We start from the raw sequence: 15,535 nt of genomic DNA on the forward strand, positions 1-15,535 counted from the left end.
TTCTACTACCAATTTAAATCTTTAATCATGATCATTATAAGTTAACCTAATAGGCATTAGAAAAATGAAGCACTTTCTTGTATAGATGGATGGAGCGTGCAGGCATAATCCTGGTTGTTGAGGGGACCATTTTTATAATATGAGGTATAGCCATGAGGTGTGTATTTAATTGGGCAACACAGACATGTTTTCGCCATTTAGAAGGAACGGGTTAAGTGCCACCAGGTTAAGTGCCACCAATGCAATACTATTAGAGACATAAAAAGCGTCTTATAACAGTCGTCACCAATGAAGATATGAACAGAAGCAGACAAACCATAGTCTAGGAGACTGACTGTACACTCATATGGAACTTGTCCATGGCTGATTCTGGTGAAAATATATTCCTCACAACATAAAATTCATTCTTGCCAAAGTTTAATCCATTCTAAGATTGAAATCAGGATTTGGACCGTAGGAGCCAAGAAAGACATTGGGAAATCTTTGCAATAAGCATTATCTTTGTAAGACAAGGTCCATATTTCCATGGATAAAAATTAAAAACAAGGTCAGAGAGATTGGGAGAATAAACTCCAAATAAAAACTAAAAGAGATCCATCTTCCTTGTACTGAAGAATAGATTGCATTGTGTATCAATAACCCCTCGTCTGAAAAAAAAAATAAAAAATCACAGCTAATAACATTTGCATACTTCTGAGTTCTTTGATCTTTCACAATAAATCCCCATACCAAAAGACAAGGAGAAGGTTGGAGTGGGGTGATACCGTGTTTCTAATGGAAAGTCAAGTCAAGATGACAATCACTGAGCAACAAAATTGGAAGCCTGTTCCTACATGATTTAGAGGGGAGTTTAATGTGTTTCGAGCAAGCATTATGGAACTGTGGTTGATTCTGAAGACATGCAGAAAAGGCCGAGGGCAATGCAGTTTACCGGGTTGAAGATCTATGTATTAGTAATTAAGGAAGATGAAAGGACTATATGGAATTGATATACCTTTTCATGCATAGCTACAACGCATTGCTGGAGATGATTAAGTTTGTGTATGAAGGAAAAGATGGTATGAACATAGATGACAGACAGAAATGCAGAAATACCTGAAGAGATGAAAAGTTATATTGTGGGTAGGAAACAAGACAATTAGTGAGATAATGTTCAAAAATTGGACCTAAAGATGACTGTTGAATGGGGTTTTCATATACTTAATCAGTTTGAACTACGAACGTCGCCTCCAATATTAACACGTGAAGGAACAGGAGGACTCTGACCGAAAAAGAGATGTGGGAGAACAGGTCCACTCTTTGAGAACATTGAACCAACTAAACCAGTAGAGTTAATAGAAGATGGTAATCTAGTCGAATAAGAGATGTGGGAGCCTGTAATAAACTCAGGCTGGAATTCTGATGACGAGGAAGAGGGAGCAGGGGTAGCTAGTGAAGAGCAGACTGGGTAAGGAGAAACTGGCATGTCAACAAGAGCAGGTGCAGATGATCTATAGCTCAACATCTCCATGGGGTGATCAAATTTGCATGTTGGCCCGAACTTGCATATACCATGTTGCATATAGAAGGTGCAAGGTGGAGACTCCTGCTAACCAATGTAAGAAAATCAGTCGTTATATAGATATTGTGCAGAACATCTATCAGCAGTGACATACGAGAAACATTCCAGATAAATGATAAGAAGAGTGTTTTGAGCTAACCATCATTGACTTATTGCAAAACTTAGTAAAATCTGGAGAACAGACGTTGAGTTATATATATGAGAGATATACAAGCCAGCTCACAGTTCACACTCACAATAGCGAAGAGAAAGGGTTTAACAGACAAATTATGTGCAAGTTTACAGCAGAGATGCAAAGTGTTTAGGTAAAAAAAGTAAACTGTGCTGGTAATCACTAAACATATGCGCATTTTCCTGCTCACATCTCAGGTCAATGACATCATAGGCATCACTGCATAAGAATTTGATGAAAACAAAGATCGAGTATCATGCATACACACACAAGTGATAACAGAAAAGTTTTTGCAACACAACTGAAGAATTCAATGGATAGGCTATATTTTGTAGTATTCTAAAAACTGCACCACTACCCTGGTGAATCAGTAGATTACTACCAATTCTTCCATCCATTAACTGGAGACAAGGGGGTAAAACTTCAGATGATTTCAGACTAGCGAAAAAATATAACACTTGGTGCTCTATAATAAGATAGACCCCCTTCGGCATATGCACAATTTCTGAAGGACTGGCTTCTTGGTCCTCATCAAGCCATGGACTCTATGGTGGAAGACGATATTGAACAGTTGAACAGGGGATCTCCTTTTCGCATTTTACGATAGGGGTCTTTTCGTTAGAAAGTGTTCATTCAGGCTACAAACTACTGGTTGGTAAACCTTAGATTTATCCAGCAAATGAAACTAAACTGATAAAAATAAATAAATTTTGATAATCTAACCACTTATAAACTGTCTTAATAACTTCTTACCTTTGACCAAACTAACACGAAGATATGTACATCAGCTATACTTGAGCTACGTGATCGAAATGATTGTAGAGTAAGAAGATAATGACCAAAACTTTGTACTATGCTTTAAACAAGGTTGCACTTTCAACTAGAAATGTTATGGCATAATCAAAATCAAGAAAGATAAACACAAACTCTACCTTCCAATACAGATGACATAAAGGATCAGGTAACTAAATGCATACCGGGCGCAAAGGAAGACCCATTGTGCTTAAAACAGAATTTGTTTCCGGTGCGGTCCAATCTGGTGGATGATGGTATTTGCACGAGGTTCCAAATTTACAATCTCCCGTTCTCATGTAGTATTGACATTCAGGTTCACCGGGCCTTTCTGGAAACATGCGCTCTTTCATGCTACTGCTTAAAGAAACAGCCAGGGATGGGAGTGGTCGATAAGGCCCCACATATTCTGTTGCAGAAGAAGGTAGCTGTGCTACCCCATAAAGTGGACCTGCTCTGACGGTAGGTTGAGATGCCACTGGGCTTAAAGGTGCCTGTGCAAAGTAAGTGATCTCACAGTCAGATTTGAAAGTAATTCCAGGTAATACAACATCAAGTCATATTTGCTAACCTAATACAATTAACCAAGCAAGCGCCTAAAATTAATCATCATTTTCTTGAAGTTTATAAAAGAAGACCAATAATCAATTCTACATCCGCAATAAATTATTTTCAAAAATATCAAATGCGGAGATATAGAGAGAGAAGAGGCGTTTATGCATGTACCCGATAAGGACTCCAACCGGAGACGGGAACCATTGCTGGCGGGAGCAACATAGGCGCATAAGCTCCTTGTACATATGAACCAGATAAAAGAGTAGGTCTTGGAACTTCCCAGCTGGTAGGCACCCCTCCATATGGCTGAGAAGGAACTGAAGGAGACTGCACCATGGGATAAAATGTAGGTGCAGGTGCAAGAGCAGGTGCAGGTGCAAGCATAGAAACACCAGCTGGATTTGGATGATGGAATTTACATGCTAAACCGAACTTGCATTGCCCCGTCTTCATATAATATGAACACTCTGTCTCACCCTGTTGGTGTAATATAAGCACTCAGTATTATGAGCTTAATTGAAACACTACTACCTAGATAACAACAATTCAATTATTGCAAGTGTAACTAAAAATTTCGGAAGTAAGCATGGAACACTAACCGGTCTAATTGGGTAACCATAATAATTTAATGCCGCGGGGATCATGGTACCAGCTCCAGTTCTCGGATGGTGGTACTTGCAATACACACCAAATTTGCAAGTGCCTGTCTTCATATAAAACTGAAATAACAAACAGTAACATAAGCAGTCCAATAAGGAGCCAAACCTTCAATCCGTCAAAAAAAAAGAAAAAGAATCAAAATACCGATAATCTAAGATCTAACTATAATCATATCTCGAAGTCATCAGTAGTTATAGTTAGAAGTAAATAGAAGCGACTAGACTAGAAAGTACCTCACAAACAGGCTGTCCCTCCCGCTGTGGATACTCCCCTCCTTGTCTTACAGCTCCCACAACCTTCGTAATGTCATAAAAAATTCAGTCAACATATTCAACACATGTATTCCAAATACAGTAGAGTAAAATGTACATACATGGTGAAGAAAATCAACAAAGTTAAATCAAATACAAACAAATGAACAACTACTTAGTGTTAAACCTGACACAACAGTCAACAAGCATATGAAACGCAGACAAATTTGCCAAAAACACACATAAATTGGGGTAAACTACATTACAAGCTGACATTAAATCCCTTAAAAAACACCACCACCACTGAACTAACTAGGTAATAACGACATTCAATCAATGGAGAAGTTACCAAACTACTACGATCGCGTGGATGATTATAACGACACCTGTCACCATAACCACAAGAGCCTGTACGCATATAGTATACACAGTTTGGTTCAGCAGGTCGTTCTGGGTAGGATGATTCCTGGTTACCCAATCTCAACTGTAACATCGCTACTGCATGTCCAAATAACAAACAACAAGATCAAACTCAAACTCAAACAACCAAAACCTCAATTTAATCACATTATTATACAAAAACCCTAAAATAAAACAAAAAAAATCAAAATCAAAATGTGAAAAGGAAAGTAAAGAGTTGCTACTTACCATCAAGACTAGAGGTTTGAGAAAGTTGAATAGAAGAAGAGTTCCATCCGAATTGTGGATCGGATTCCATTATAAGTTGATTTTTACCAAATCTCTCCATTTCTTTTCTATATATTTATGTGAGAATTTGCACAAAATGTACAGTAAAATATGTATATCAAAACAGAGGAAATTGAAGAGAGAAAGAGGGTAGAAGAGTAAAAATACGGTAATACTTAGTATGAACAGAAGATCTGATGATCAAAGTTGAAGAGAGATGAAAATGTGTTGAAGATACTATGAATTTGTTGTTGTTTTGAGTTTGAGTTTTGAGTTTCAGTACTTCTTTTTCTTTTTCTCTCTCTCTCTCTCTTCTGGTTCTTTGGTTTCACACTCTCTCTCACTACATTTTGGGATCTTTTTCCGTCAGATAGTTTTTATACCCGCCAAATTAAGGAAAATAGAAAAGGGAGCTTACATTAAAATAATGCTCAATTCGTACCTGAAATGTCTAGTAAACTTTATCAGTATGACCTTGACATTCGTTTTCAACGTTATTACGATAATACCATAAACCTGCCCCTCTCGCGAGATAATAATTTGGTTACTTGCTAATGAAGGTGCAAAATGGGTAGATGAATTAATTAATCACAAAATGGGTTAAAAAGACCAAAATCAACAATTTCTGGGTGAAATGGACAGTTAGATTTTGATACTGTTTAAATGGAAAAAAATGTAAAAATAAGCAGGATGTAACCAGTTTCATCGTGTCCATTTTCAAATATTTTTTCTTATTTTTAATTTACACAGGATGTATCCAGTTTCATCCTTTTTATTTTTTAAATTTAAGTTAGGATGAATCCAGTTTCATCCTTGCTATTTTTATTTTGGTCATTTCACCCAAACTATTTTTCACTCGTCCATTTGAACCGTGATTTAAAAATATTTGGACAAATAACTCATTTTCCGTTAATTCATTACTGGTTAAAGTTTATCACTGTGACCTTGACAGCCATTAGATTGTCTTGTGTTTAAGGGTTTTAACTGCCCATCACCACAAATAAATTTTGCAAGCACAAAAGAATTAACAACGTTAAAGAGGTAAGGTGGAAATTTGTTGTTGGTATCTCATCAATGTGAAATTAATAGTTGACATTAAATATCATTCAAAGATGGTCAAATACACCCTTAGAATGGCAAATTATTGACAGCTTTCTTTATTATCCCCACTGGAAACACCATATCCATATACAGAGGAATTTAAGGGGACCATGATCACAAAACAGAAAAAGGAATACGAAGACGTTTCGAATTTCATCTCATATGTACCGTCCATCCATCCATCATAGGTTCCTAGTGTTATACATTTTCCTATTCGTACGAATCACTATCAAGTAAGCTGGTCGCCACAAAAGCTTCGTAGGATTATTAACTTGTCATTTGAGAATCAATCTCGTATCCGCGTAAAATGGTGAGCAAAGGGTAGTTTCGTAAATAAGGATACTGAGCAAGCCTTAACATGTCATTTGATTGAGAAAGACAAAAACTCATCAATGGAAAGGAAAATGTCGAATAAGACATGACTCAAACTCAATTCGCGGTGAACATCCAACCAGAATAAGACAAGTGTGTATCCAAGTCTACAACACTAGTCCAACGGGTCTACATCACTTGTTGCAATCTCAAGGTTGAAATCAAATTCAAGTATGATCATTCATCATAAAGTTTACACGTTATCATCTCACTTACATAATTTATTAAGCGCTGTGTAGCAGGTGAGTAAAACCAACAAGGGTACACGACCGGTTATGACCCGTTCCAGTTGTACGTTCGAAAGGTATATACCGGTTGAACTAGTTTAACTACTACTGGCTGGGAAAGTGATTTTGTGTCCTAACCACGTGTCGGTAATATTTTAACTTTTAAGACTTTATATTCTTTCATTGTCTTTTATTTTCACGTGCAAGGTATCCTCTAGTCTGGATTGCATTTTATCGTTTAAAATATCATATCGTGAGCAATTGAATGCAGAGAGGGAATGGATGTTATGCGTCTGATTAGACTCTGAGCTGGACATCTTGGTTTCCCTTTACTTGGAGAGAAAGAAAGTTTGTTGTCAGACCTATGTGCCTATGATGGTGTACTTCTTAGTCAGGGCTCAAGTGTTCATAGCATTTACACGGTGTCCGACTAGAAAGGTGTTAATTTTCTCCAACATGGTACGATATGGCCGTGTTTTGGACAGCTAAAGTTTCCTAAACCATACCTATGTCCAAAATCAAAAATGATATATATTCCCACCCTTTTCCCCGCCTACATGTGATGTTGATATTCGTTGAATCCAATAATAATGGGCCCCAGTTAATCTCAATTCAGGAATCAAAGACTAAAATCAATACCACCTAATGGTGGAAGGGAATGTGGAAAGGGGACAGGGGAAATGTAACAGCTTCGATTAAAAATATCACACTGCTCACTAACTTTAGCATTTCTAGCATAGATGGAAAAAAGAAAAACCTCCTAAAACGTCCATGATATCTCAAGGGGTATCTATATATATTAGATTAAGAAATCTTCATATATTCAAGCTCCTAGTTAACAATTCGGGGTACAAAAAAAGTTAATTGTCCGGGACGGTAAACATGCAAGTATTATTCATCCTGACGGAATGTAAATCCGGTCCATTACCCGGGAAATGGTTCGTGATTTCGGAATGACATACGTAATGTTTAAGATATAATAGGTATTTATTAACTTGTAAAATATTTCCTCTTTAATATGATCTTACTTTTGGTTTCTATGATTTAATGATTTTTAAGAACTACATTGGCATATCCATCATCAGGTTTCAAAATCCTTTCAAAAATGCGAGGGTATTAAAATACACCACCAATTTTTTCCTAAGCAGCCTGTATGGACTAAATCTAAATACATTTATAAGAGTTACAACTTAATGAATCTCAATCATGAATTATATCAAGAATTTATATCCCTTTCTGTCACAATCATTATGTAAACAAAGACAAATCCGTGAACCTGATTATGTGAGAGTGCTTGGACGATTCCAAAGATCAATATCCAAGATCAATCAAGTCGTATTCGACAATTAAGATGGACGTATCTACTTTGATTGATTTTACGTACAACATGTGATATTTCAATTATATAAATAAACAATATAATGCGGAAAATAAATAATACATACATTAGGAATTTTGTTAACGAAGAAACCGCATATGCAAAAAAACCGCGGGACCTTGTCCAAACTTGAACACCAAACTGTATTAAGTCGTTACAGACTCTAGCTGATGAGTGCCAAATATTGTATAATTTTATCCCTTTTTGTTGGCATTTAACTCATCTTTTGCGCAGTAATTCTACATTTTATCCCATATTCTGTATTTTCATTGTTTTCAAGAATAAATATTTTTCTTACTTAATTTTGCATTTTTAGGTAATAAATAAAGTTTGGATGAATTGCGGAGCGAAAAGAGAAGAAAAGTAGTGAAAAGACGGGAGGAATTACACAAGGAAGCCGCGAAGAATGTCGTGCACAAGACCAAAAGGCTAGAAGTGGGCTTGAAGAAGAAGAATTGTCCTTAAAGAAGATATGGGCTTGGCATACCCAAGGCCCAAAACCCTCACCCAAAACCCTCACCCAAACCCATTTTCTATATCCAAGCCCGTCTCGGATTTCAGCCGTCAGATCGAAGCATTTCAGCATCCTACGGTCGCTCCTATGCCTGTGCATCAAATCCTGATGATTCCGCTAAACACTACAACACCTAACCTAATCTCGCACCGTAGACTTCGTTGTATTTTACATCCTACGGTCGCTACAAGCTGCTTCTTTCTTAGCCGTCCGATCCACCTACCATCTCCATATCCAGCGGCTTCAGCTCGTGGTACACACATCTTGATACACCCGCCTAACACACTAATACTCGAACCCTATGACCTAGCCAAACAGCTCCCTACCCTAACCCATATCGACCTCCACCTTCGTCTTCCTCTCCCCCTCTCTGCAACAGAACCACCATACCCTGCCGTACCACCACCTATTCCACTTCCACAACCACCACTACCTACACCAACTACCACCAACTCCACCATCTCCATCATTACCCGACACGACCCATCCCCCTAATTCGAAGCGCTTTAACCTCTCTCACCAACTGACCTAGGTGAGGGTTGATAAAACACCTCAAATTAGGGAGCAATTGTAGCGATTGGGAGCAGGAGAAGAACCGAGAGAGGCAGAGAAGACATGGGGCGACGTCAATTCAAAGTTTTGGTGAGTAAATTTCGGAGATTGAAAACCCTAATTTCAATTCTAGGGTTTCGGAAAAATTGGGTATTTGGTGATATAAATAGGGGGTGATGTAGAGGGGTAGAGGGGGATGATCTCTGGACTAGCCAGAAAAACATTTTGTTCTGTTTTATTTCACAATTTCAATTTCAGTTATTGCATGACAGTTGATAGTGAATGTTATATGATGTTTTGATTTTTATCTTCAATGTTGAGAATGTTGTTTAAATTAGCATATGTGATGAATGTTGATGCTGTTAACATGTTTTTCATGAACTAAGTTACTGCAGCTAAGGCTCAGATGAAGCCTTAGTGCATTGTTGGATGATGAATTGCTAGGTTAGAGCCTTAATGCTTGTTTTTCTTGAGCAATGGGAGAGATTAGTGCTCATCTGTGTGCTTGTGATTGATTGTACTGTCAAAAGACAGTCAATGCTAGGAGCACATTAGTTGAGCAAGCTGATTTTCTTTCCATTCCAATTGTATGCTTAGGGTCTTAATTTCAACCTAGAACTACATTGTTTGGCTAGGACACCAAGGTGGATTCTAAGCCATTAGCTTAGCCACAATTCCTTTCTTCAGTCACTTACAATTCCAGCTCTGCTTTTATTCACTGCTTAGTTACTTTCCTTTACTGTTTTGTTTAGTTCTTGCATTTTGAAGCTGTGTGCACTGAAGTCAGTGCACAATCTCACCCCTGCCCTTGGCTTACAGCCTTGGTTCCTTGCTGTTGTTATTTTATATCATCTGCCATCTAATCCTTGCTGTGCTGCCATCTTGTGTTAACTGTTTTAGTTCTTTGTATCTGCCTTCATCCATCACTGCTCACTGCCATAGTGCTTTGCACCCATTGATAGCTTAGGAAAATTCTTGTATGCTCCCGCTCCCTGTGGACTAACTCTTTCTTATCCCTATATTATAAAGCTTGACCTTGTATACTTGCAAGTTTTGTGTGTTTTCCATTTCCACACCACTAGCCTACTATCAAAACTTCGAAATTGAATGTAGTTGAGACCGAATCCATCTTCGCAGTAATTCGGTTACTGTAACGCTCCTTACGCCTCTTGAATATCGTAAGACTCTGTGCAATTGATTCCCTTATCTGACGTCCTATACAGCCTAACGGGGGTATACTCAATAAATATTTAACATGGGTTTACTCAATATGGTCGCGTTTTCGACAGCTAAAATTTCCAAAACCATACCTATGTCAAACATATCACACTGCTCACCAACTTTAGCATTTCTAGAATAGCCGGAAAAAAGGAAGGAAAAAAAACTCTTGTAAGGTCTATGATATCTCAAGGGGTATGTATACTAGATAAGAAATCTTCCGACAATCAAGCTCTTAATTAACATGCGGGAAAAAATTTTCGTTTGGTACGGGAAAAGTTCGTCGTTTGGGACGGCAAACACGCAAGTAATATTCGTCTTGGCGGATGTAAATCCGGTTTACTATTCGGCCAACGGTTCGTTATTTCGAAATGACAAGAAATGACATACATGCGTGTATAATTTGTTTTAGAAATATGAATTCAAAAAGATAAATTAGGTACATATTAACTTGTAAAGTATATCATCTTTAATATGATCTTGCTTTTGGTTTCTATGGTTTAATGATTTAAAAAAAGGATAATTGGCCTTTAGTACTCAGTTTTGTCCAACATTAGCCTTTGGTCTAATATTTGTCCAATGTTAGGGTTTGGTACCTGGATTCGACGTTGACCCGCATTGACTAGGTTAACTCTTAATTGATAAAGAGTTTACTATCATACCCTTCAATTTCTTTAATATTTACAGAACTCTCTTTTTCTTGGCTTCTCAGTACAAAAGATCCATGGAAACCATCTGTTCTTCTTGTCACCAAAACCCCAAAATCTCATCAAGAAAAACCCATTATCATCTTCTTTTCATCACTTTTGTCACTATATCTCTCACCAAATAATATTCAACCATTCATTTATCTTCTTTGTATCTCTCAGTCTCAAATAAATTCATCAAAATCCTAACAGTTGTCATAAATCGATTTCTGATTCAGTCACTTTTTTATTTCACCAAAAAATGCAAAAAATGTAGTTCAATCCAACTAAAGCCATTAAAAAATCAATCTTAATTTCACTCATGCCTAAAATTCTCAAATTCATCAATAAGTAAATAAAAAAATCCCAATTAACCAAAAGCGGGATCAACAATCACATCGAAAACAATACCAAATTCTTATGATTACAGTGATTCAATAAAATTTCTAAGAAACGTAACTTTTAAAACCCAAAACAAATAAAAATAATAATACATACAATTGAAACTGATTGCTGCCTACCCATATCTATTTTTATCGTGATTACACACATTAGTTTGAAGAATTCCTCATCAGAACCCTAAATCAACCCCCATCTTCGATTAAACCACAATCCTTCAAATCCCATCTAAATCATACCCCAAAATCACCACAGACTCATCCTTATTTTTTCGAATCTTCATCCTTGATCTCCTCCATCAAAACCCATCTCTAATCTCTGCAAACCCAATGTTTTATTTGCACTTCACCGATTCAAACAAGTGTTGATTTCTTCTTGAATTAACACAACCATCTTCGAATCAACACAATCATCTTCAACTCATTATATATTTAGTTTATACGATGGATTTAAACATAAACAAAGAAAATAAAATATACATTGGAGGTTTTATCGGACGGGGACGGCAATAGCAGGGAAACGAGAGAAAAACTTGTTGTGGATGAGCCAACAACCAGTGCATAAGAAATAAAAAAAAAACAGAAATCAGGACCGTAGACTATCTTTTTTTATCATAACTTTTGGATCAGATTCCCTTTAGGTAAAATTAGAAACTCAGTATTTTACAGTATTCGTTTTTATAGAATTAGTTAAATTCTGGTCATGAACGGTCAATGTTGGTCAACATCAAGTCCAGGTACCAAGCCCTAACGTTAGACAATGTTAGACCAAAGGTTAGTGTTGGACAAAATTGAGTACTAAAGTCCAATTATCCCTTCAAAGAACTACATTGGCATATCCATCACCAGGGTTTCAAAATCCTTTCTAAAAATATTGGGTACCAAAATATACCACCAACCTTTTCTTAGGCAACCTGTATGGACTAAACCTAAATACATTTTCGTGGGTTACAACTTAATGAATCTCAATCATGAGTTATATCAAGAGTTTATATCTCTTTCTCTCACAATCAATATGTAAACAGAGACAAGTACGCGAACCTGATTATGTAAGAGTGCTTGAATGATTCCAAAGATCAATATCCAAGACCAATCATGTCGTATTCAACAATTAAGATGGACGCATCTAATTTGATTGATTTTACGTACAAGCTGTGATATTCAGTTATACAAAATAAACAATGTAATATGGAAAATAAATAACACAGACATCAGGAATTTTGTTAATAAGGAAACCACATATGCAAAATAAACGCGGGACCTTGTCCAGACTTGAACACCAAACTGTATTAAGTCGTTACAGACTCTAGCCTACTATCAAAACTTCGAAATGAAATGTAGTTGAGACCGAATTTATCTTCGCAGTAATTCAGTTACAGTAACGCTCCTTACGCCTCTTGAATATCGTAAGACTCTGCGCAATTGATTCCCTTATCTGACGTCCTTTACAGCCTAACGGGGGTTTACTCAATAAATACTTTTGTATATTTGTATATATTTAAAAAGAGTCATGAATAATAACAACTTTCAGAGAGTTCTATAGAGTTGGAAAAATACTTGCAGAGTTTTGTAGAGTTGGCCTAATTCTTTTAGAGATTTGTAGAGTTTTAAAAAGTTGTAAAATTTCTAGATAATTGTATAACGACCAAACATGACAAATGTAGATTTGTAGAGTTTATAAAATTTATCCTATCAAAAATAGTTCTTGAAGAACGGTGATTGCAAATTAAATTGAGCACCAATCATAATCCGGAACACTTTAGCCATCAATGGAAATTTTCATTTCAACAAGTAACAAAATAAAAAAAAAGTTTGATCGTATCTTATGGTATATATATGCATTTATGAGAGAGAAAGAGAGAGAGTGTGTATGTGCAAGCGTTTGCATCAACTTGAAATAATAAAAAAAAATATAATAAATGAAAATTTAAATTTTTGTCGAAGTCTCTCAAAATCTTTCATATTTTTCTAGACTTTCTCTAAGGAAAAAATACATATAAATGTCATTCAAAGTCTTAAAAATTGTTAAGTACGCAATGTCTTTAAATTGTACTCCCTCCATCCCAAATTAGATGACCTAGTTAGTTTTAAATTTTGTCCATAAATAGATGACCTATATCATCAAACAATGGTATATTTCTAGAATTACCCTTTTAATTGATTATAATTAGTATAAAATATAAATAGTCATGTTTATATTCATTACGTAGGTGTTTTAAAATGCTTTCCAACGATATAAATTTTACAAATATCCGTGGTACCATTTGAGAGATAAATCATTTCTAAATTTTACTAATAATTACACAGGGTTATAATTGCATAAAATACTTAAAAATTCTCCTCTCTCCTCTTTGCCTTAAGAATTGTGCAAACTACAACTAGGTCATCTAATTTGGGACGGAGGGAGTATTGTTTATAACGAGTAACAAATACTTTGAACGAGATTTTATAAGTATGTAACGAGTAACATATACTTATAAGGAATTATCTAAAGTATACAACCATTAATATATACAATACATTGGAAATCTATTAAAGTCTTTGGAAATCACAAAAAGTATTTATTGAGTAATCCTCCGTAAGAGTTGCTTCAACTTAATTGAAAACTTTAAACCAATCTACCTCCGACAGAAAAGCATATATGTGATTTCGTTATGATCGTTAGTGTTAGAGCATTGCTCGGTCAAACTCGCAAGCGTTGCCATCTCAAGCTTGTTTTAAAATTTAGTTGATCAAAATTATATCTTGATTTCTAGTCTACTTATAGCTATGTCTGGAATTAGGATAGAAGTGTGTGGTTGAGCATTAGACTTCATGGCGTGCACCATTTGAAGAAGAAGATCTATCGAGGACTTTGTAGGAACTTTAACGACAAAAAGTATGTGGAGACTAAAACTTATCTATCACTCAGAAGTCTATTCAATTGTATCTACTAATGAGACTAAGTCGTATGGCTATATAGACTTTATGTTATACATATATTGAAATTTAAAGTCGAGTTTATCTCGTTAATATAATAATCGAAATATGAATTTAAAGCTTAAAATGCTTCATCATCTACTTGACAACTTTGGTTATGAACAATATTCATTTGTTGGAAACTAAATATTAAGTCAAGTTGACATGTGAAAATTACCTTGAAAATCTTACATGATTTGTGTGAGACAATAATTTGATGTTAACTTGGAATGTTTCGTATTGATCAAATAATCATTTGAAAATTACTTGAAGCTAGTATTATGTGTAAGATTACTCTTGTCGTTCTTCTAAGGATGTTTCAAATCGATTATCGAGAGTTTTAGAACTACAACCAAAGTATGGATATAGCATAATATGCGTACCCTGTATGTGAACTGTGAAAAACTAGTTGGGTCCGGAACTCTTTGAAAATGCGGGGGTCTAACAACCACACCGAACAATTCGTTTGGCAATCTGAGAGGATTTACTCCAATATACTTTCTAGAGAATAAACTAGACAGTCAGACTCAATATAGAGAAAAGTATATCAAAGAGTTTGTATCTCTAACTCTTAATTCAATCTGCAATCAGCAAATAGAAATCTGAGAGCCTGATTGAATATAAGAGGAGTAACTTGAATGGTACCAAATACCAATGTTCAAGTGTCAATCAATTTAAATCAACAACCAAAGGTTGGATTATCTAATTGATTGATCTTAACGCACAACTTGTGATATTTCGATTTAAATAACAAAATATAATGCGGAAAAAAAATAACACAAACACCGGAAATTTATTAACGAGGAAAACCGCAAATGCAAAAAAATCCCGGGACCTAGTCCAGTTTGAACACCACACTGTATTAAGCCGCTACAGACACTAGCCTACTACCAACGAACTTCGGACTGGACTGTAGTTGAACCCTAATAAATCTCACACCGATTCAAGGTACAGTTGTGTTCCTAACGTCTCTGATCCCAGCAGGATACTACGCACTTGATTCCCTTAGCTGATCTCACCCACAACCAAGAGTTGCTACGAACCAAAGTCGAAGACTTGATAAACAAATCTGTCCCACACAGAAAAGTCTATAGAATGAATAAATCTCTCACCCATATAAATACCCAAGAGTTTTTGTTCCGTCTTTTGATAAATCAAGGTGAACATGAACCAATTGATAATCCGGACTTATATTCCCGAAGAACAGTCTAGTATTAACAATCGCCTCACAATAATCTAAATCGTATCATGGCGAAACTAGATATCGTGGAATCACAAACGATGAGACGAAGGTGTTTGTGATTACTTTTTATCTTGCCTACCGGAGATTAAATCTCGAGCAAATCTTAGAGAAGATAGTACTCAAACGATAGAATCGGGCAAGATCAGAACACGCAACTACAAAGAAAATAGTTGGGTCTGGCTTCACAATCCCAATGAAGTCTTTGAAGTC

General features: G+C 36.0%; 1 protein-coding gene across 2 annotated transcripts; it reads right to left on the reverse strand.

Annotated features, from left to right (window-relative positions):
* Positions 1-463: 463 nt before the first annotated feature.
* Positions 464-5,051, reverse strand: LOC113349636 (zinc finger CCCH domain-containing protein 32-like). Of its 2 annotated transcripts, none has more exons than XM_026593633.1 (7): positions 4,640-5,051; positions 4,341-4,489; positions 3,974-4,036; positions 3,680-3,799; positions 3,252-3,557; positions 2,711-3,019; positions 464-1,588 (listed from the first exon to the last, which is right to left on the reverse strand). In XM_026593633.1, the coding sequence occupies exons 1-7, from the start codon at positions 4,737-4,739 to the stop codon at positions 1,205-1,207; spliced, it is 1,431 nt and encodes a 476-aa protein (XP_026449418.1). In that variant the 5' UTR covers positions 4,740-5,051; the 3' UTR covers positions 464-1,204. The 2 variants fall into 2 exon arrangements, with proteins under 2 accessions (XP_026449418.1, XP_026449419.1); XM_026593634.1 differs by having other exon boundaries at positions 464-1,585; positions 4,640-5,048.
* Between the last annotated feature and the right edge of the window lie 10,484 nt (positions 5,052-15,535).

This window comes from Papaver somniferum, chromosome 2 (genome assembly GCF_003573695.1).
Source record: "Papaver somniferum cultivar HN1 chromosome 2, ASM357369v1, whole genome shotgun sequence".
Classification (NCBI taxonomy): domain Eukaryota; kingdom Viridiplantae; phylum Streptophyta; class Magnoliopsida; order Ranunculales; family Papaveraceae; genus Papaver; species Papaver somniferum.

Coding starts and splice junctions, on each gene's coding strand:
- LOC113349636 (XM_026593633.1), bottom strand. CDS start 4,739: ATGGAGAGATTTGGTAAAAATCAACTTATAATGGAATCCGATCCACAA. Junction 3,800..3,973: donor AGGGACAGCCTGTTTGTGAG/GTACTTTCTAGT, acceptor TTGTTATTTCAG/TTTTATATGAAGACAGGCAC. Junction 3,020..3,251: donor CCGGTTGGAGTCCTTATCGG/GTACATGCATAA, acceptor TACTTTGCACAG/GCACCTTTAAGCCCAGTGGC.